Source organism: Choloepus didactylus, chromosome 20, assembly GCF_015220235.1.
Source record: "Choloepus didactylus isolate mChoDid1 chromosome 20, mChoDid1.pri, whole genome shotgun sequence".
Classification (NCBI taxonomy): domain Eukaryota; kingdom Metazoa; phylum Chordata; class Mammalia; order Pilosa; family Megalonychidae; genus Choloepus; species Choloepus didactylus.
The window spans coordinates 11,642,861-11,665,199 of NC_051326.1; the positions used below are offsets into that span (position 1 = coordinate 11,642,861).

General features: G+C 56.4%; 1 protein-coding gene across 3 annotated transcripts in view; it reads left to right on the plus strand.

The window, feature by feature from the left end:
- KLHL29 (kelch like family member 29) overlaps positions 1-22,339 on the plus strand; it is a 319,053-nt gene that overhangs the window by 153,016 nt on the left and 143,698 nt on the right. For all 3 annotated transcript variants that reach the window (XM_037812592.1, XM_037812594.1, XM_037812593.1), the window contains one exon: positions 10,382-10,711. In XM_037812592.1, the coding sequence (XP_037668520.1) occupies positions 10,427-10,711 (285 nt within the window). In that variant the 5' untranslated portion in view covers positions 10,382-10,426. The remainder of the gene's footprint in view (positions 1-10,381; positions 10,712-22,339) is intronic.

Here is a 22,339-nt window from a genome sequence, read left to right on the forward strand (position 1 = left end):
CCTCCGTGGACCACAGCGTGTCCCAGACCCCAGCCCACTTCCAGACCCCCTGGAGATGTTAAAGCTCGGAAGCTGGCAGCGCTGGGAGGGTGACGTGACACCCAGCGCGGTTCATGCTTTGAGGAGCGGGCATTTTGGCCCCTGCCCCCGTGCCTGGAACCTCATCCTCTTCATTTTCCTCGCTTGGAAAACGTGAATGTCGATGCTTCCCTGCAGACACCGTGGGGAGGCCGTGACGAGCAAATGGGTGGCAGCTAAAGGAGCTTTGTGGAGGGTGAAGCTCAGCCCCGTCAGGCCATACTGTCGTCGTCGTGGCCACCGCTTGGTCTGTAAAGCGGGAACCTGCTCCCTGCCCTCCGCCAAGATTTGTTTCCTTCCGCGCTTTGGCTGGGCTGAGACCTGGAATTGCAGGTGGGTTTAGCTGGCATCAGGAAGCAGATTCCACGTCTTCTTTCAAAATGAACATTAAAGTCCCTACAGCCCTCCGTTACAGAGACTGCGCCCACCTGGTGCCCTGTTTTCTAATCTGATTCATCCCAGCCCTCACCCCTAGCTCCCTGAGCTTGAGGGGTTTGTGGGAGCTGCTTGGTCAGGTCCAGCCCCTGCTGGTTTGTGGGGTCTCCACACTGGCCCCTGCCGAGTGGGGCCGCGATGGCATAGAGAGCAGGGCCCGGGGTGGCCGGGGCAGGGGTGGTAGCCTGAGAGCCGGGGCTGGTGACCTGGTGGCTGAGCAAGGCAGAGTGGAAGGGAAGGGAGAGGAATTGAGACATCGAAAATTGTGTTCACTTGACCTGGGCCTTGAGATCTTAAGGAAAGGAACTAAAAATGTAACTGCGACTTAGGTGGCTGATGGTAAAGGGGAAATGGGAGGCTGCTGTCAGCCTGTGTTTGCCCCAGAGCGTCCTTCACTCTGAGCCAGTCCCAGGGAGCCGAACACAGGGCTTGGGCGAGGCGGGAGCCTCTCTGTACCCACACGTCGCGTCTGCTCGGAGGGGCTGAGCACCCTCCCCCTCCCTGAGGAGTGCCCTGCCCTGGGTGCGGCACTCAGGGCCAGACCAGGTGAGGGAGACACGTGGGGTGGAAGGTTCCAGAAGGCGCTCACTGTGAGATGAGCACCTCATCCTCGTCCCAGTACTTCCTTGTGCTCCGTGCTGGCAGGGGCTTGTCCTTTTAACCCGAGACCTGCCCCCAAGTGCCCACCCAGGAGGAAATGGAGACAGGTGACCCCGTCTTCAGGGCACCCCCAGCCTCGCAGGATCAGAACTCACACGGGAGTGGCATGTGCAGTCCCTCTGCTGGGCATAGGCCCTGGTGGGCTCCGGGGACAGAGGGCTGGTGAGAGGCTCCTGCAGGAGTGAGTGGGAGCCGACCGTCCCCTGGCCCCGGTGGGAAACAGACTTCTGAGTCCATGTGGGGCTCCATGGATATGGGGGCCATGAGGGGCTGGACACCCCTCCCCCCAGGAAGGAGAGAGCCCTTTCCGAGGGGCCCCACCTCCTGTTAACATCAGCCCAGTCACGTCAAGGCCCCAGAAGCTCCCTGGGAGGCCTTTGTGCTACATCTGCCAAGACGGTTCCTACTGCTGTTTTGTTTTTCACTGCAGAAGAAAGGCTAAAAGACGCAGAGAGGGAACTGGGAACCATAAAGGCAGCCCCGGACTGTTGCGGTCTGCTTGGCATCTCCCCAAATAAGGGAATCCTGCATTTTTGTGATCGGGGCCCGAGGGGCCACAGCTCCCTCCGCAGCCAGCCACATTGGCTCCGTGGTCTGGAGGCAGCGCCCGCGCCCCCTTAGCCTTCCCAGGGATTAGCCACACCTTCCCGACCCCCAGCAAGCCCTTCTCCATGAGAACGAAGAGTGGGTCATTGGCCACGTGTAGTCCTGTGTGCAGCGAGCATTCACTGTGTTCCTATGCGTGGCCACGGGCCAGCTTCCAGAGGGCACTGAGCGTGTCCGTGGACGTGGCCCACCCGTCCTCCTGCCCGCTATGTCGTGGGGTGGGGTGGGGGGGTATCTGCTAATGAGCACGGGGCCCTCAGAGGCCAGTGGCCTGCAGCTTGGTGCTCGGCCCCCACCTTCCAGCACCAAGTGGACAACACCGGCAACGCCGGGATGTGCAGCCACTCTTAATTACTTACCTCGTGAATTATTCATACTGAGTTTTCCAGGCAAATCTGAGTGGCTTGACTGGTCTGCGAGCCAGCTAGCGTCCAGGAGACTGCACCCCACGAGGCCAGTGAGAGATTACAGGGACCCCTCCAGGCACCGGGGCTGACCCCCCTGCAGGCCATCCTTTCATAACCTGGGCCTGGGGTCCACAGGGTACCCCAGAGCTGCAGGGAGAAGCCTGTCATCAAGGCTCCAGGTGGGTCATGGTGCATGAGCTCCCCCAGGTCTTGAATGTTCAGGAAAAGATGGGACCACCCCCGAGCCTGTGGTCTCCCGGTGGCCCTGGGTGAGAGAGCAGCCTGGACGGCCCCCAGCCCCCCACCACAGTGGGTGTCCGCCCTGTCTCCCAGCCGGCCAGATACCAGCAGCCAAGCGTTTCCAGACATGCCTCACCAGTTTGCAGTCCCCTTTGACAGCCCAGAAACCTGCCCAGCTCCTGCCAGCCTTGGAGCTGCAGGCTGGGCCTTCTCCACCCTGTAACTCTCAGACCTCATCCTTACCAAGCGGTGGGCTCTGCAGTGTCTTCTTCTGGGCGCAGGTTAGAGCCCCAGGTCCCAGCACCCTGACTCTGGCAGCCAGGAAGGTGCAGCTCCACTAACAGCACACAGAGTGGGGGCCCCTTGGCAGAGGGGCCCCGAAACTAAACCACTCAACATCCAGCCTGAGCTGCAGGGCCTTAGAGATGGCCACACACCCGGGGTCTGCTCAGGTTTGGGGGTGGCACTGGAGCATTGAACGTTAAAGGGTTCGGCCCTCTGGGGGCCTCCAGAGCCGGAACCAGCCCTTCAACCAGGGATTGAGGCCTTTCTTTCTGGGGGGCGGAAGGACGTCATGTAGGGTGGGCTCAATAGTTAACAAGCCTTGTTCTTATACCATTCCAAAGTGGATAAAAAAATCTCCATTTCACATTAACTTTTTCTGTCATTACAGAGGACACCCAACCACATTATAGAAAACATACTAAGAAAAAAATAACTAACCCTAAAAACTTTGGATTGAGTTCCTGACCTGTTCCTCTAAGCAGCTCCACTTCAAAGACTGTGGCAAAACAGAGAGGGGAGGTCGGCGTGCAGAGGGGAAGCCCAGAGCACATTTTCTGTTTGGGTCTTGGGAGCAGAGAACAAGAAGGGACGGGCAGTGAGGGCTGCAAGGACGGGCCGTGAGTGAGGGTTTGGGAGAGGAGCTCAGAGTCAGGGGCTAGAGCTACCTTGTCTTTTGGGTTTTGTCCCAGTTAGCAACCAGACTGTGGCCTCCAGGGGAAATGAAAGAGCTTCTGGGGGCAGGGGTGGCCCCACATTCCCTTCACACGCCCCAGGTGCTCCATCAGGCTTGCTGAGAGAGGGACTCTGCCAGCAGGAAGGGGGCCCCAGGGGAAGCACGTTTACGATGGTGCCACGACAGGGCCTTTTCCGGTTTGCTAATGCTGCCATTTTGCAAGACACCAGAAATGGATTGGCTTTTACAAAGGGGGTTTATTTGCTTTCGAAGCTACAGTCTGAAGGCCATGAAAATGTCCAGATTAAGGCGTGAACATGAGTATACCTTCACCAAACAAAGGCGGGTGGCATCTGGAAAACCTCGTGGCTGGTCTGCTGATCCCGGGTTGAGTTGCAGCTCCTCTCAGCTCCTGTGCATTCTTCAAAATGTTGCTCTTGGGGTGTTTTGTCCTCTCTTAGCTTCTCCGGAGCAAAGTGTCAGCAAAAGTCTGCTTCTAACTGCCATCTCCAAAATGTCTTTCTTGGCTATAACACCTCCTTCTGTCTGTGAACTTCTTTATAGGACTCCAGTGATTCAGTTAAGACCCACCCTGAATGGGTGGGGTAACACCTCCATGGAAATTAGCCAATCAAGCCTCACCCACAGTTGATTGTCACATCTCCATGGAAACACTCAAATCAGTAGGTTCCAACCCAATCAACACTAATACATCTGCCCCCACAAGATTGCATCAAAGAACGTGGTGTTGTGGGGGACATAATACATCCAAACCAGCACAGGGCTCCTCCCAGGTGAAGACCCTTCCAGTGAGCAGGTAAGCCGTCTTGGGGTCCTGCACCCCAACTCAGTAACAGGGGAGCAGCGAGAATAGAGATGAGCAATGTCGGAGGAAGCCCTTTCCCGCTTTGGCAGCCCCCGCCATCCTCCTGCGGGTTTATCTGGGTCGCAGGTGGCTGAGCTTGGCGTTATGATTTTCCAGGGCTGGTCAAGGGGACATGGCTGCGTCTTGGCAGGCAGGGAGCTTGGTCCTTAGATTTGGGGGTGTCCCTGCGCACGTTGAGGCAGCCGCCCATGGGGTAGGGTCACTGAGGGCATGTTCATGTGTCAGGAGGTGTATGGGGGTGACTCAGTCAACCCCTTCTTCACGTTTGTGAGAAATTCCTCCACTCCTCCCCACGCTCCTCCTGCGGGAGGTGAGGTTTGTGCAGAGAGAAGGGAGCTGGGACCGGGAAGTCCGAGTCCCCGGGCTTGGCCGTGTCCAGCTCCGGAAAGACTGGATACCTAACTGTGACGATGATCATGTGAGATCAGGGAGGTGCCGACGTTTCATAAACTGGGGAATTCTGGACATATGTGAGATGAAGTCAAGCAGAAAGTGGGGTTCAGCCCTCTACTGGGAAGGGTTTGGCTCCCCTTCTCTCCTCTGCTCACCCAGCATTCCAGGGACCGGTAAGGCCAGGGCTCGGGATGGAGACACAGCTTTACCGCACTCGGGACAACAGGGCCAGACACTTGCACATGACATGCCCGTCTCCGGAAGCCTTTCAGGGTCAACACAGGATCTGTCCCCGCTCACGTATACAAGATTTCTAGACACTGGAGCCTTCTCTTCACTCCTGTGCCTGTAACTTAAAGAGATCCTGACAACACGCCAGCTCCGGCTTCTTTCTAAAAAGTCCCCTCCATGCTCCAAAGCTGGGCTGAGATTCAGACTCCCCTCCCCATCCTGGCGAGTGACCCCACGTCAGCCCCCAGGCCAGGAGTAGGTGCCCACCTTGGCAAGGAAGCATCCCTGTGGGTTTTGCACACAGGGTTTTGCCCAGTCTCCTCCACAGCCCCTCCTCCATCCCTTTGGGCCTCCATCTGCCCCCACAAGCACCTCCCGTGCTCCCCATGGCCGCTCCTTGGCACACGGGTGCACTCACGGGACCACGTCAACACGCCGGCTCCATCGGCAGCAGGAACCAGCCGGCACTTTGCCATCTCACTCGGGGTGAACTGCAACACGTTTCTTTCATTCCTCTGAAAAGGAGAAATTAAAGGGAAGAAGGGAAGTCTCTCCCCAGCGCTGGCATGCAAATACTTGACCTTTGCCTGGAATACACTTGAGGCTGAAGCCGGGTTGTGTGGCCTCCAGCTGCCCGGGTCTCCGTCTCCTCCTCTCTGGCCTTTCAAGGTGACTTGAAAAGGTGCACACTGGGGTGGGAGCTGCAGGCTGCGGGACCTGAGTTCTTTTTTCCAGCACAGCAGATGGAGGCATAGCGTGGCCTGGCGGGTGGGCCCAGATACAACAGCTGAGGGGATTTGTTGGCATCAGGGCTGGTCGGGACCAATTAGACCTCTTTGACCAGATCCCAGGCAGGCTCGGCCACCTCCAGGCACATGTCCGTGTTGCAGGGGCACTGGCTACCCCAGGTACCCACCCCCCCAGCCTCATCTCCATCCCTGCCAGCTGGATGAAGATTCTTTGACCGTGGGTAAGTTGGCATTGCTCCGTGGGAATTAGTGTATCAGTCAGGCCAGGCTAAGCTCTGTCTTGGTAACAAATAAGCCAACCTCGGTGCCTATTGTGGGTTGAATAAGTGCCCCTGCCCCCCCACACACACACACACCAAAATCATGTCCACCCAGACCCTCAGAAGGGGCCTTATTTGGAAATAGGGTCTTTGCACATGCAGTGAGTCAGGACCTTGAGATGCAGTCATCCTGGATTCAGGATCCCTGTAGGAATTGGGGTCACAGATGCAGAAGAGAAGGCCAAGTGGAGATGAGGGCAGAGACTAAAGTGAGGCAGTCAAGGATTGCCAAGGACCGCTGGGAGCCACGAGCAGCTGAGAAGAGTCGAGGGAGGTTCTTCCCCAGAGCCTTCCGAGGGACGGCCCTGCCCACACAGGGATTCCCAGCTCCTGGCTCCAGAGCGGAGAGGACAGATGCCTGCTGCTCCCGCCGCCCGGTTGGCAGTGATCTGTCACAGCATCCCCAGGAAACAAAGGTGATGCCGCAACCCTGCGAGGATCTGTGCCCCAGCTGTGTGAAGTTCGAGGAAGGTGGGCAGCTCTTTTCCATCCAACGGCTGAACCTTCTGGAAGGGGTTGGCCTCTCAGGTCTCCACAGATGGTGAAGGGAACTGGGGGGTTGTACAAGATGTTTTAAAGGGCCAGGCCCGGAAGTGGTCTTCGTGGCTTCCACACGCATTCCATCTGCCGGAATCCTATCACCTGACCCAACCTAGCTGCCAGGAAGGCTGGCAGAGACCTTCCCGGGTTCTCGGAAAGAGGACACGGGGTGGTGAACACATGGCACCCCCTCTGTCGCCTTCGGAATCCAAACCCCTGAGGGGGCCCCTGCCCTGGAAGGGGCATCTTGGGAGACAAGAGTTCAAGCAGAGATGCAGCCGAGACTGTCCTTTCCGAGTCACCCGGAGCTCGAGCTCTGCTCTGTTAGGAAGGCAGGACGCTTCCTTACTCCGGTGCCTGCATAGAATTTCTAGTCAGAAGACTCCAAGTTGCTGCCTCTGAGGGAGGTTCTCCCTTCACAACTGAAAATGTGTCTATCCTTTCTGGAAATATTCAGCAACTAAGAAAAATAAACATTTGCTTGTTTACTCATTTAGTAAATACGTACTGAACACCTTTCCGTGCCAGGCACTAACGGAGTGGTGGACCCGAGAGCCATGAGTGCTGGCAAAATGGCAACTCATGTCACATCAAAATTGTCCTACGAGAGCTGTGGCGCCTAGTGCTGTCTAAAGAAACATGCTGCTAGGTGCTGGGGTTGCAGAGATAATGGGGCCGGGCCCCTGTCCCCAAGTGACAAATAGGAAACAGCTGTCAGTGTGGGGGGTGGTGAGCACAGGTGCTCTGGGGCCAGGGGAGGGCATCTCACCCAAACTGGAAGGGACGGGGTCAGTGCAGCTTCCCAGAGGGGTCGGTGCCTCAGCAAATCCTGAAGGACCACAGCTGAGCCTGGGGAAGGGCGGGAAGCCATTCCTAGCAAAGGAGCAGCGTGGGCTCGAACCTGAGCCGCGGGATGGCATGATGCCATCGGAAACTATAAGGCCCTGAGATGACTCGGCGTTGCCACCAGGGTGAGAGCAGTGAGCGATGAGGTAGAGAAGCGAGCCAGCCCAGCTCCCCAAGTGTCTTCCGGGCCACCCTGAAGGGTTTGCACCTTATTCTGAAAGATAGGATTGGAAGCGAGAGAGTAAATCATGAGCAGATTTGCGTTTTGGAAAAATCTTACTGGCAGATGTGTGGAGAATGGATTAAGAAAGGGTGAGATAGGAGGAACAAGACTGGGTGAGATAATCCGTGTGAAGACAGCGTGGCGGCCTGAATTCAGGTGGTGGCTGCACATGGGCGGAGGGGGGCAGACGAGGGCAGCTGGGATGTGCAGTGGGAGACCCCGCAGCCGGATATGAGGGTGCGGTGGGGGCATGGGGTGGCTTTCTGTGGGAAGGGGAGTTCCCAGGGTGAAAGAACGCTGAGTTAAGTTAGAGAGATACTGTGTTTAGGTGGGACAGCCAGGTAAAGGTGTGTGCAGGCAGCAGGTGCTTAGAAGAGAGAGGAGATCTGGGAATGTGGGCTGGGAGCCCTCCACAAAGAGGCAAGTGCCGAACAGAATCATCCAGGGAGAGTCTGTACAGTGAGGAAAGAAGCAGGGGAGGTGGGGGACCCCAAGGAGTCCCGGCTTTTAAAGGATGAGCAACAAAGGGGAACCTGCCAGGGACACCAAAGGAGCAGCAGCATGAGGTGGAGGAAAACCAGGAGAGAACGTGATTCTGTAAAAATCACAGAGAAGAGCAGTCTCTGTAGAGAGAGAGATATCAGCCACGTCAAATGTGAAAGAAGTCAGGAGGGACAAGGGCACATGTCTCGGATGTCTCTAGGTGGCCGCCCATGAGCTTGGTGAGAGCCACCCCCGTGGAGTGGAAGGACCGAAAGCCACATCGGGCTAAAGAGTAACCAGGGGGAGAAAAAGTGAACACAGCTGACGCTTAGACATCTCTCTCAAGAACCTTGGTTGAAAAAGCCTGTGAAGGGTGATCAAAGGGGGAGTTTATTTTAATGCTTTACCACGTAATATTGGACAGATAAAAAGTCATTCCTGTAACACTGTATAAGCCGGGAAGCATATTAATGGTGAGCCCATTGTCCAGCCCAAGAGGTGATGGTGGCTCTGCGCCAGGTGGGCCTGCAGGCTCACGCCAGGGTGCAGGTTGGGCTCAGGTCATTTCCGTGTACCTGGCGTGAGGGACAGTGGCTTCCGGGGCACGGCCACCCACACAAGTGGGTCATGGGTAAGAGGGTGCTTGGGTTGGGTGCAGGCAGACTCTGGCTCCATGGCACTAGATGTTGGCAATGTGTTCTGGATGTTCAAAGGCCAGGGTAGGCTCAGACTTTAGAGAAATTCGAACAAAAAATCAAGTACCAGTCAGGCCATCAGCCAGCGATTCAAGAGCGTCTGGCCTTCCAGAGGGCTGAGCTGGACTGGGAAGGCAGGAATCAAGCCGGACCACCAGGAGCTCCCGTCCCACATAGGAAGTGGTTATAGAATGGAAAAGGGTAAAGGAAACCAGGCCCCACCTGACCTAACCCGCCCGCCGGGGCCTGGCACTGCGCTGCCCCCTCCCCTCTGCCTTGCTGTGGCCGGGCCGGCCAGTGTCACCTCTTGTGATGGACGATAACAGGGAGCAGCAGGTCGTGGCCATGCTGAGCAAACCGTAATCCTCAAATTGGAAGACCCTTCGGAGTCTCCTGGTGTGTCTGGGTCTCCATGACAACCCCAGATATTGCCGGAACCACTTGGGAGATGGCTCTGGTTCACACAGGCCAGGGTGCACTGAGGTCTGTGTTTTCGGCAGTTGAAACATGGCTGATGAGGAACGCCCCTAACTCCTGGAGGCTTCACAGCTTCTCGGGCCGGGGTCCAGCGAGTGGGGGTCTGCAGGCTGGAGAGCGTGGCTGCTGGCCAGGGGTGTCACTTGTCAGGTTAGCTGGCCTGTGAAATGAGGCTGGTCCATGCCCTGTCCCCGCCCAGTGCCTCCATGGGGACCAAATGAGACTTACGTAGAGTCTTAAGTGACTCTACAGACAAGGGGGAGGGGTGTGACCCCATCCCACGTTAACTGGATTAAAATGCATACATCTGGGTCACTCCAGGCAGTGCAATATTGCAGAACAGAAAACATTACTTTAGTTCGTACTGTGCCTGGGTTCAAATACTGTCTGCTCTGCTTTTTTTTTCATTGTGATATCACATGTATAATATAAACTATCCCATTCGAACCATTTTTCAGTGTGTAGTTCAGTGGCAATCATTGCACTCACAGTGCTGTGTGACTGTCACCACCATCCATTACCGAAACCGTTTCATCACCCCAAACAGAAGCTGTATCCACTAAGCAACGACTGCCCACTCCCCCTTCCTTCCCCTAGCCCTGGTAACCTATAATCCACATCTATCCCTATGAATTTGCTTACTCTAGAAATTTCATGTAAGTTCAATCATACAGTATTTGTCCTGCTGGGTCTGGCTTATTTTACTTGGCATAATGTTTTCATCCGTGTTGATGCACGTATCAGAACATCATTCCTTTTTACAGCTGGATAATATTCCTTTGGACGTATATACCACATTTAGTTTATCCGTTCAGCTCTCAAGGGACGCTCGGGTGGCTTCCACTCTGGCTGTTGTGAATAATGCCGCCGTGAACACTGGTGCACACGTATCTGAATCCCTGCTCCCCATTCTTTTGGGAAACATGTCTAGAAGTGTCTACTCCTCCTTGCCTGTGATCTTGGACATATCATTTTAACCTCCTCTGCGAAGGGGCTCCTAATACACGCTTTGTGGGCTCGCAGTGGATGTGACATGTGCGGTTTGAAAGCCCTTTCTTGAGCACAGAGAAGGTGCTTGTAGGTGCTGGCTGCCACCCTCCCGGTGTCCAAGCAGAGCTGCTGTTTTCTAAGTAGCCTCCTCTCTGTGCCGGCAGGTCCACACTCTGCTTCCCTGTGAGACGCCGCCGCCGGCCACCACGATGTCCCGGCACCACAGCCGCTTCGAGAGAGACTACCGGGTGGGCTGGGACCGTCGCGAATGGAGTGCCAACGGCACGCACGGGACCACCAGCATTTGCAGCGCCACGGCCGGGGTGGGCGGGAGCTCGGCCAGCAGCCTCAGTGCCCGGCCCGGCCTCCTGCCGCTGCCCGTGGTGCCTGCCCGGCTGCCCACACCCGCCTCGGCCCCCGTATCCTGCACCACTGGCAGCAGCGAGGCCATCACCAGCCTCGTGGCCAGCTCCGCCTCCGCCGTCACCTCCAAGGTAAGAGCTAGCGTCCAAGCCGGGCAGGGTGGCAGAGGTGCCCGCTCTCCCCACAGGCCCCGGCCAGCGCCGCCAGCTCTGGAGGGTCAGCCGAGCGTTGGCACCCACGTTCTCTGAAGCAGTGGCACTGTTTCTGAGGATTGACGTGTTTTATTTTACGTAGAGTCTCTCTCTGGGGGTAACTTGCAGGAAGATATGCAGTTGCTGAGGCCACTGATTATTCTGTGCCTTGTTCATTAATTAATATTTAATGGGTGAAATGATGGTGAATTACCAAGTTGGCAATACTAGGGTCCCCAAAAAGGTGAATTAGGTCATTCGAGGCCCTCTGGAGGCCCCAGTGACTTGGATTTGCAAGAGGACACTGACACACAGAAGATTCCCGGGAGTTGTCATAAAGGGGAATAAGCAGCCCCACATCTCTGTCCCCTCCCGTCCTCACGACAACCCTGCGAGGTCAGGACGTTATTGTCCCTTTCTCACTGCCGAGGACACCGAGGCACAGAGTTTACTGGTCCAGGGCCGTGCGTTCCTTCCGCGGGGGCCCCAGGTGGCAGCCTGCAGCCGGCCTCGGGCAGTAGCTCCAGGCTGTCCGTCCTCTTCCAGAAAAGATGGCTCCGGCCTCGGGAATGGCAGCCGAAGCGGGTCTGTGTTGCTGAACGGAACGTCGCATTGAATGTCACCAAGGCCCTGGCCTGGCTTTGGGCAAGCGAGGACCTCCCCAGGCTGCCCAGATCCCTGCAGACAGGGATGGGGATGGGGACCGTGGCCGGTTCTCGGGACACCTGCACCCCGGTCCTTTCTCCGGGGCCTCCTTTGCCTCTGCCACACTCAGAGCCGCCTCCCGGGGGCCTTCTCCATGCCAGCCCGGGTGTGTGCATCTTGTCGTTTCTTTCCTGCTTTCATAAAAGTTGCCGGAGGAGTTAAAGGCGAGGGAGCCAGGGCCGGGCCATTGTGGGGTGTCACTGGCACGCGAAAGCCACGGTCCAGGTGTACCGCCGCCTTTGTCTCCGTGATTTTCAAAGCTGCCTTTCAGCCCTGCTGCCCGCTAATAACCGCGAGCGCTGCCCACAGCCGGGCCCGATGAGGCCCCAGACAATGGAGCTATTTGAGGCCGGCTCGGCGTGCGCCGACATCTCTCTGCGGCAGTGCCGTATTGATTTTATTTTCCTGTTATGAAAACACCACCCCACGGAGGCAGGGAGGGAGGGAGGGAATGTGGGATGGGGAGAGAAGCTTGGGAGTTCTTTGAGCACACTGCCCCCAGACCAGACAAACACATTTGTCCACTACCCAGTGCTCCAGTTCAATGACCCCTGCCCTGGGGAGCCAGCCAGCTGGCCCCGCTGCCCACATCTGGCAGCCGCCGCTCAGCAAGGCCAGCTGTTGCCCATCTGGAGAACAGCAGCTCCCCGAGCTGGCTGCTGGGGCTCCAGGTGGGAGAGATTGGCGCTGGAGCAGGGAGGGTGTGCTCGATGATCTCTTTCGTCTCCAATGTGGACTCCTTTTTAGTGATCACGCCAGGCTGCTGCCTGGGGCAGGGATCTGGGATCTGCCAAGCCAGGAAAGCAGAGGGGAGTCCGTGCTGACAGCCCCTCCCTGACTGTGGCCGGGCCCCAAACCACAGCCACGTGGGAGGGGAAGAACCCAGCCTCAAATGGAAAACAGCAGCTGGGCAAGGACGGAGCCAGGGGGTGGGGAGGGGGAGTGGGGGCAAAAGTCCATGCCCGCGAGAACAGCCAGCTCCCCAGCTTGTGGCCGCAGGGGGACTGAATTCCTCGCCCCCTCTGTAACCGTCTCCAGCCCAGTTTCTTACCTGCAGGGGCTTGTGTGACCAAACTAGGTGCCTGGTTGTCCCCCAACTCCCCAGGGTGCTCAGGAGAACTGGGGAGGGGGACAGGCACCGGCTTCCATCAGGGGCAGTGTCATCAAATTCGGGTCGTGGTGACGTTGCACCCACCTGGCCTGGCGGTTGCCCACCCTGGCCTGTGTGCGTAACCCCGGGGCAGCACCACGTCAGTCGATGCACTGGTCCAAACGGAGCCACCTGTGGTTTCCCTGGTCAAAGTGCTGGGGGTTTCCTGAGCCCCGAGTCTGGCTCTCGCCCTCAGGGAGTTCGCCGGCCAGGGCCTGATGAACCCATGACCCACACGGCAGGACCAGTGACCGAGAAGGGTGCTCCCTTTGGGGTTATTGGCAGAGGCAGCCCCACGGAATGGGTGAAGCAAGACCCTGAGCCCAGCGGACTGGAATTCCGCTTTCACAGCTGCTGACTGGGTGACACCGGACGAGCCCCGTAACCCCCCAGGGCCCCGCTTCTCCGAAGTGGGAATGGAGAGTAGCCCCTGCCTGCGCGGGTTGTGGGACGTGGGAGCAGCGCCCCAGACAGAGCAGAGCAGTGTGCTCAGTCCCGGAGAGGCGCTATCGTCGCCACCATCCCCACGGACGGTGTCCTGCTGGGGCCTTCGGGACAAGGCTGTGGGAGAAAGGTGTCCATGGCCACCATCCCCGAGCAGAAACGGTCTTCAGATGAGAACAGGATCGGGGTGAAGACGGAGGCCGGTGGGAGCTAGGAGGGAAGAGGGCGTCTCATGAGCCGGCACCGTGATGTGCGCCATTTCCACCAGGGCCCTGTCCTCAGGGGGAGCCCAGTGTGTAAACAGAACCGAGACCCCGCTCTGGCAGCAGGTGGGTGCGTGAGGGGCTGCGTGGAAGCCGGGAGCAGAGCTGCGTGTTCCTCTCCACGGTGGTCCCGGCCACCCCAGCATGTGTGGTGAAAGTCGCCCAAAGGTGTCAGCCCTGCAACAAAGGTGTCTCTCAGGGACGAGCGTCGCACTGCTGCCTTCCGTGATCCCGCCGGCTGGGCCGGGGAGACATCCGTGCTGTGGGGGCCCCTACCACTGCCTCCGTGTCAGGGCGCCCGTCCATCCTCCTCCCTGTGCCCATCCCCGTGGACCCAGTCACAGCTCCTCCCCTAAGCGTGGGTCCACTCCTGCCAGGCCGCCCGGGGACGGTCCAGCCCTCGGGAGGGGAGGCTGCTCTGCTCCCAGGGGCCGGAGCGTGAGGTGAGGACAATTCCTCCTTCCGCTAAGCTGATTTTTGTTTCCTCGTTCGTCTGTGGCCTGAATATTTCTCGCTAGTTTCTGAGGAAAGGCCAACTGGACAACACAGACCCCTGGGCCACCGAGACACCGGAGGGCCTTGCATCTGCACAAAACACACACACACACACACACACACACACGGACATGCACACACATGCCTGCACATACACACACACATGCACACACGCACCCACGCACATGCACACACATGCCTGCACCTGCACACACACACATGCACGCACACACACACAGACATGCACACACATGCCTGCACGTGCACACACATGCCTGCATATGCACACACACACTGCTCAGGCCACTATGTGGCTTCCCAGGGTGTGGGTCCCTCGCAGCCCCCCAGGACTCAAGGTCCCAGAGCCCGAACGGAGTAGAGGGACGGTGTTGTCCAGCCCCTGGCTTCACAGGTCAGAGAAGGAAAGCGACTTGCGGAGGTCTCCGAGGGGGTGAGAAGCATAACCAGCGCAGGCCAGCTCCTACCCCCCACCCCACACCAGGTCTCCATGGCAACCATCACCCGCATCCCATATCGAACATCCCATCCTCTCATCCACCCAGCTGACAGCAAACACTGACTTTCAGGGAGGAAAATGCACACAGTTTGCCTCTTGTACTATAGATAGGAAGTTTTAGGCCCAAGATTATGTTGACCCCAAACTGCACAGCTGGTAGGAGCTCGACTTCTTGGGTCAGTCCAAAGTGGGTTTGAGTCCTAAGTCTGCCTCTTCCAAGCTGAGTACATCCCCGAGCCTCAGTTTCCTTGTCTATAGAATGGGAATAACAGCGGCATCTTCCCCACGGGCGGTATGACGATTAGACAAATGGGTATGTGTGGAATGCTCAGAACAGGCCCTGCCCCGTGGTAAGCAGCTAAACCACACCTCGGGTCAGCAGCATTTTCCTTTCCTAGGACTGCGTAACAGACGCCTCAAAACTGAGTGGCTTAAAACAACAAAGTGGTCTCACAGCTCTGGAGGCCAGTCTGCGCCTTCCCTCTTCCAGCTTCTGGTGGCCTCGGGTGCTCCTGGCTGGTGGCCCCTGAGCTCCAGCCTTGGCTCCTGGCTTCCCTCTGGGTCCAAATTTCCCTCTTCTTATGAAGACATCCCTCATTTGGGATTTAGGCCCACCCTGATCCGCTTCTTGGCATCTGCAAAGACCCTATTTCCAAATAAAGGCACATCCCCAGCTACCCCGGTTAGGAACTCAGCATATCTTTCCCGGGAACATAATTCAACTAGGGGGAAACCAGTCTCCTGGTGGTTGGATGCTGGGTAGACCCTGGAAGTCTCAGTGAACCATCCCCTCACCTGTCCGACGTGGCACGAGGTGCAGCTGGGGGGCTGGGACCGCGGGGAGGCAGCATCCCATTCCTGGCCGGACACAGATTCTCTTGGCTCCAGGCAGCCGAGCCCCCGGGGACAGAGCTGCTGAGAAGCAGAAACGTGACTGCATGGCCGGGGCCTGCTTCCAGCTCGGAAGGAAGCTCCGTGCTCCACAGTTGCTACTGCATGAAATTTAAATTATTCTCAGCAAACCTGCTTGACAGATGAAACAGAAAAGGGATGGCTTCATAAAATGCAATTTTGTTCTTGAAAGAATAGACTCTGCAGAATCCTCGCTGATGTCTGTGAAATGCACTGGGGGCTTTTTTCCTTTGGGCCGGGAGCACTCAGGCTGAAACCCTCTCGATGGCAGCCCAGCACCCCTATCATTCCTAGAGCTCAACCCCTGAAAATAAGTCTCGGCCGGGAAGCAGGGAGCCTGGTCTGGGTCAGACGGCTGGGGAAGAACTAGCAAGGCCAGGGAAGCTACAGGCTCTGCCACCCGGATTTCTGCACACACAGGAGCATTTGGGGATCTCAGTTTGGAGATTTGCCATCATAGAGACAACCTGGGAGACGGTGTCCTCCTCATGCACCCTAACTCCCCTGCAGAAGTGTTCCTCAAGGGGCAGGTGATTTGGGATTTCTATGGAGAATTATGGGGACGTCTGTGAGGCCCAATATGGCGGGCGCCTCTTGTCTTATGGTTCTGGGCATCCGCGGCTGGATGAAGGACGCCTCTGCACAGCTACAAAATGAGGAGCAGAAGGAGACCACCTTCCTCGCCTCTTGTACTCACATGGAAGAACAAAAGCTGCTGTGGGCACGAGGTTGTGACTTTCTGGGCCGCGAGCCATTTTATCCAGACCTTGCTCCATGAATGAGAACTTGTGATAAATTATCAGAGTACTGGTAACAGATTGTGAGACAACTTGCACTGAGCTGATGGGTTTTTTACCTGCACTTCAAGTTGCAGTTACATTTGGGTGGTATCTTCATTGACTTAAAACCCATGCGTCAGTCACTTCAGTGTGTACAAAATTGAAAATGGCATGATTTCCAAAGCACCCATTTCAGAGCCTACATTTTGGGGAGGGTAGGCCTGCATGGCTTGAACTTCAGTTTCTGGTTAAGAGTGCAAGAGAGAAGGGAGAATATTTTGTCCCACATTTGTAAGGGATGAACCATGCTTAGACAAAACCCAGCTGTGGATTCCAAGGAAGAGATGTCAGAAGATGTTGTTGACTAGAGCCAGTTGTGTACACAAATTGGTTTTGCTGTACAACACCACCCCGACATTTAGTGGCTTAAAACAACAAGATGCCATGGGTTGGCCTGTCAGTTTTGGTCTGGGCTGGTTCGGCTACTCTCTGCGGGCTCCCACATGTATATGGCCACTTGTGGAATGGTCAGTGGCTGGATGTTCTGGGATGGCCTTACTCACACATCTGTGGTCGGCAGTGTTGCCGAGGCCTCAGTTCTCCTCCATCAGGCTAGCTGCCCCCCTCCATCAGGCTAGCTCAGGTTCCTGCACATGGTGGTCTCAGAGTTCGAAGGGCAGCAAGAGAGCAAGGCTGAATGCACGCCTGCTTTTCAAACCTCTGCTTGGGGCATGTTCCTTCAGGTCCCATTGGCCAAGGCAAGTTGCATGACCAAGCCAGGTTTAAGGAGTGGGCAGAGAGGCCCCACTTCTTAGTGGGAGGGGCTGCAGTGCCACATAGCAAAGGGACAGACACAGAGGGATGGGAGGAATTGGCAGTCATTTCTGCAATATGCCACCGCCCCCGTCCCTGCATTTCCAGCACATTCGATTAGACAGACTCATACGCCCTCTAGCCTCTGGCCATGGCTGGCAAGCCCCGAGCAGAAAGGGTGGAACCAGTCTCCGCTCTCCTCTGCATGACCTGGCATCTGCACTGACTTGCACCCCTCTGTTACACACATCCCATCTATGCCAAGAGCCGGGTGGCGAGGTTGGGAAGGACCCGGCAAGGACTGTGGGGGAGAAGGTTACCCAGCTGGCCCCAGGGAGCCTCACAAGATGCACCCACTTTGGAGAATCTGCCACTGGCCAGGATTTGTCCCCAAGTACCAAAGGCCCCAGTACTGATCCCATTACGAGCCCGGAGTTGGTGAGACTGGACCCCGATGTTCCTGAAGACATCCCACCTACTGATTTAGAGTAAAAAATATATCAGCCTAAGGACACCATTTTCATGGGCTCCGACCAGGGAATTTCTCTTAACAAATTCTGATCAGAAGACTTCCTGATGAGCCTGAAATCAGGAAAGGGGAGCCATTATGGGATGCAAGTGGTTTAGTAGCTGCAGGTTCCAACAGCCTGATGCCTCCATCTCCCTGATGGGATAAATTCCATGCAGTTCCCAAAACGCCCTTAGAAGGGCAGCTCCTTAAATTAAATTAGATTCTTGGCAAACAACATCAATCAAGATAAACATAAATCTATTTCTTATTCAGTTTTAATGGTTTTCCTGTTTCATCTAGTTCGTCAGGTTGCAATTAACTTTTTTTTTTTTAATTTGCCAAAGGACAGCCTTTTAGCTACATTATGGGTTGAATGGGCTTTGGAGAACTAGCCTGAGAATCTCATCACCATTTATGTCATTGTTTTTTCTAGGGAAAATAGGTTCCGAAATCCAAACAGCCAAATTACAAATGAGCTTTTAGAACCCAACCCATTTTGTTATCTGGGGATAGTCTGTGATGCTGAAACTAACTTGCAGAAATAAACATAAAAAGGGAAGCGTAATGCACCTCAGCATAGTGTGTTCACCGCCAGCCCCTACTGAGTTAGTTAATTTGGGGGCAGAGAACTTCCTCCAAACCCAGACTGTCCCTGTCCCTGTTTCGCTTACTCTCATGGTAGCCACGGCCAGATCTGCCCGAGTCCTCCCAAAGCCTGCAGTCGCTGAGGAGGTCACTGTGAATTCCCTGCAGAGATGAGCTGATGGAACTTCGTGGATTATCAGTGAGCTTCAACCCCTCCGTTCGCTGCCCTAAAATGATTGCCGCTGCAATCTCAGCCCGGCGTGGCGTATTAATTTGCAGTGTGCATTTGCCTCTCCAGAACCCATAGGCAAGAAACCTCATCTTCTGCTGGTAAATAAAGAGCCCTGGGAACGCAGCAGAGCGTGTGGGCAGGCCTCGGTGTGCATTCAGAAGCGCCGCACGCCTGCCTGGCGAGCGGAGGAGAATGTCTGCCTTCCCGGCTCCCCCTCTTCTGCTTCGTGGGAGAAGGTGGCTGAAGGCACGGTACCTTCTGGCCCCGTGAGAAGGATCTTTGGAGCTGGGGGTGAGGCAAAGCACAGGTCTGCACAGTGGACACCAGTCGTCAGCACCTCCCGCCCCTGACGTCCACTGCCGGCTGCTTTTTGCCACAGAGCCTGGCAAGGAAAACCCTCCTCTGCCTGCACCAGGCTCCCTGGCTCTGTCTGCCTATGAGCTTAGCCACCTTAGGTTGCGCTTGCTCTCCCCCTGCACCCCACTCCTGCCCTCTTTTTTCCTGGGGCGTCCAGGATCCCTGGGTGGGGGGTTGAAGTCGCGCATAGCCCACGTCCTGCAGGAGGTGGCCCTGGTGACCCCCGTGCAGTGCCTTCCTCCGATCTGGTTCCCCCTGGAGGGTGGGGAGTCAGAGCCCACCTGGCGAGAGCCTGGTCTTGGATTGGTGAGGGTGGGGAGGGGCTCATGTTGGCAGGCTGCCCAGCACTCATCCTTCTGGCTTTGATTTCTGTTTCTAAACGTGGGTGTGAATGACCGGAAGTTACCTGGGCTGCAAGGACAAGCCCATGAGCGCCATGGGTGGACGGGGCCACAGCAGCCCGCTGGGTCCGTCTGTTCCTGTGGATATAAAGTGCAGGCCTGGGCAGGAGTGGACTGACCCCACTCTCCCAGTGCAGAGGCCTGTCCCGGGCCCCTGCTCCGACTCTATGATCATCCTTGTGATTCTAGAACAGCATCTGCCTTGAGGTTAACTTGGAGTCGGGGGCTTCTGTGGCAGGCAGGGCAGGGGTCTTCTGAACCCAGGGGAGCCTTGCTACAGATCAGCAGAAACACAGCTTGGACTACACTGGCCTTGAAGATGGTCCAGACTCTCTAGCTATGGCTGAAAGAATTCCTGCTTCAGGTCAGCACTGGCCCTAAAGCCGATGTGGGTTGGGGGAGGCACAGGGGGTGGGATGGCCAAGCCTGCAGGGGAGTCAGGGGGCTCCAGCTGTGAGGGCAGAAGCCAGGGAACTGCCCCAACCCTGACCAAGTGCCCTCGGGATGTGCCGTGGGTGTTTTTGGCTCCTCACCCACCATCCATTCTCCCCTCCTCCTTCCCCACAGACCCCAGTTGTGTTCAGGGACCAACCACCTCCCATGCTTTGGGGAAGGGGAGCCCCAACCCCTGGCCCATAATTGGCTTAGGGAGGGCTGTGTGACCACTTCTGGCAATGGAATGTGAGGGCAAACCTTTTCATAGGTAGTAGTTGGGCTTCTGGGAGAGGTTTTCTTGCTGCTAAGGAAGAGTCACAAGAAAAAGATAATCCTTCTTCCTTTGGGCATTGTCACATCTGCTTGAACTGCTGTAGCCACCACCCTGCAACCTAAGGATGAAGCCAGCACACAGGAGAGGGAGGAGCCAGAGAATTCCAAAAATATGGAACCAGAGCCCGATTGTTGGATCCCTCGCTGCTTCTGGACTTCTTGTTCTGTGAACTCATACAGTTCCTGGTTGTATAAAAAATACATACTTAACGACCGCCTCCATCACATCGCGACAGTACGGATGCCGTCTTCCATCTCCCAGGCCTCACCAGGCACATCCGTTTGCTAAAATCAGCTGCAGTGACCTTTGCAAAACCCTCTCCCTGTTATTTATTCATCCCAGCACTCACTGCTGCATCCGAGGCTCCTGCTTGCTGTAGCTTCCCTGAATGCCAACACCAGAGCCTGGCTGACCTCCGCCGCATTCTCTGCTGCCACAGGGACACTCTTGTCTGAGGGAACACAGACAGCACACGGGGTACCTGGGCCATGCTGTCATTTGAGAGCTTCACCCCCACCACCCACTTCAGCTGCAAGGCTGCAAGCCAATCCCCAAACTTGGCAAGTTCTCTCATGCCCGGGGCCTTTGCACCTGCTGCTCCTCCTTCCCAGAACTTCCACCCCTCCTTTGCCTGCCCAGAAAAATTCCTGTCCACCCTGTGACAAGCAGCCTAAATGTTAGCACGTTTGTGATGTAAAAAAGAGTTTCTGTGATTTCTCTTGTTCCCATAACCCTTCTGTTTATGCCGCTGCTCTGATGCCTATAATATTATATAGTACTAATCCGTGTGTGCGTTTGTCTCCTCACCAGGAGGGAAGTCCATGAGAATAAGCACCATGTGATGCCAGCGCATGGGGTTCTCAATAAGTGTTTGAGGACAGAAGGAGTGCGTTCATGCATAGGGAGATTTACTCACTGAGTTAGGCCCTCGTTGGGTTGGGGAGGACAAAGGCCTCTGACGTCACTTCTACCTACCTAGTAATTAGGGGGTTGAAACAGCCTCCAGAAGTTGAGTCATTTCTGTGGCTGCCGTGATGGGGCTGCTGGGGACGCACCCGCATGGCGAGCCGGAGCAGAGCCTCCCTGGGCTCACCGAGGGACTTGTGTCCAGAGAACAAGACGAGGCTGGAAGTGCCGATTTTACAATGTCAAGGGCTCCCTGGGTCCCACGCCCCTGCCCATCTCTTCCAAAGCATTTGCAGCCGTTTTCCTCAAATACTGATACTGTCTTGGGACTTTTCTTCCATTTCCCTATCATGTTAGGCAACCTTTTGCTTTTTTTTTTTTTTTTTTTTTAATCTAAGACCCGTGGGTAGCACTTACTTGTGGCAGACATTGTTCTAATCACTTTACCACCACTTACTGAATCCACACAACAGCCTTCGGAGGTAATTATTATTTCCACCACTGCAGAGAGGAGGAGGCGCTCGCCCCACAGGCCCGGGACGCAGCTGGGGGTCATCCAGCTCCACAGACCATGCGCCGGCCCTGCCCAGGCCCAGCCCTGAGCACTGCTCAGTGGAAGTTTGTTAAATGAGCGACCAGAAGAACAGATGCACAACTCACATCTTTCCCCGGTGCTAGCGGCATCACCCAGAGGTGTGGCCACAGGCGCTCCAGGAAGCAGCTTTGCTCAGCAGCAGTTTGAAACAATCCTGGAAAATAGGATCCTGGTCCAGCTCCTCTCCTCAAGGTGCCCCCCCAAGGTTCTGCTCGTCTTCACCCCAATTGGAAGACCTCACCTCCTTAGCAGCTGCTAGGGGCTGAGTCACGTCCCCCAAAGGCTACGTCAAAGTCCCAGCCCCAGGACCTCTGGATGAGACCTTATTGGAAATAGGGTTGTCGCAGGTGTGATTGGTTAAGATGGGGTCACACTGGAGGGGGCGAGCCCTAGCCCAACACGGCCTTATGGGAAGGAGGAGACACAGGGAGAGGGGTCAGGTTGGGGTGACGCAGCCACACTCCAAGGGGTTGTCGGCAGCCACCAGAAGCTGGGAGACGTAAGGGAGTCTCCTCTAGAGCTTTCCGAGGGAGTGTGGCCCTGCACCACCTGGGTTTTGGACTCTGGGCCTCCAGAACTCGGAGACAGTCCACTCCTGCTGTTGGTGCCTCCCAGTTCCTGGCGCTCGGTTATAAGAGCCCCAGGAAACAGGCGCGACAGCCGAGTCAGGGGTGGAGGGTGTGTAGACGCTGTGTAGCTGCTCAGACGTGCTCCCTGGTGCCTGGGGTCACAGCCCTCTCTGTCTGAGGGTCTTCGTTCCAGTCCAAGGTGCTGCGTGGCTGGCAGCTGCCTTACTAACTGCTTTCTGCGCTACTGTGGCTGAGCTGCATCTCCAAAAGGCAGACGAGGGATCAAAACTGTCCACCAGGGTGCCAGGGCAGCTCCCTCTTGCTCTTCTCACCCCCCACCCCACCCCCACCATTGTTCTGGGTGGATTTAAACCTGGGCTGAGAAGCGGGCGTGCGGCAGAACCACTGGCTGATCCTTTCCTGGGACGGCGTCTGAGCAGTCACAGCTTGCCAGTGTCTTCCGCGTGATCCCACGTCTGCTTCGGGGAGACAGAGGAGCAGAAAGGAAAGGTCACGAGTCATTCGGGTTTTTATCTCTGGGATGTGGGGCAAAGGCCATATCTGA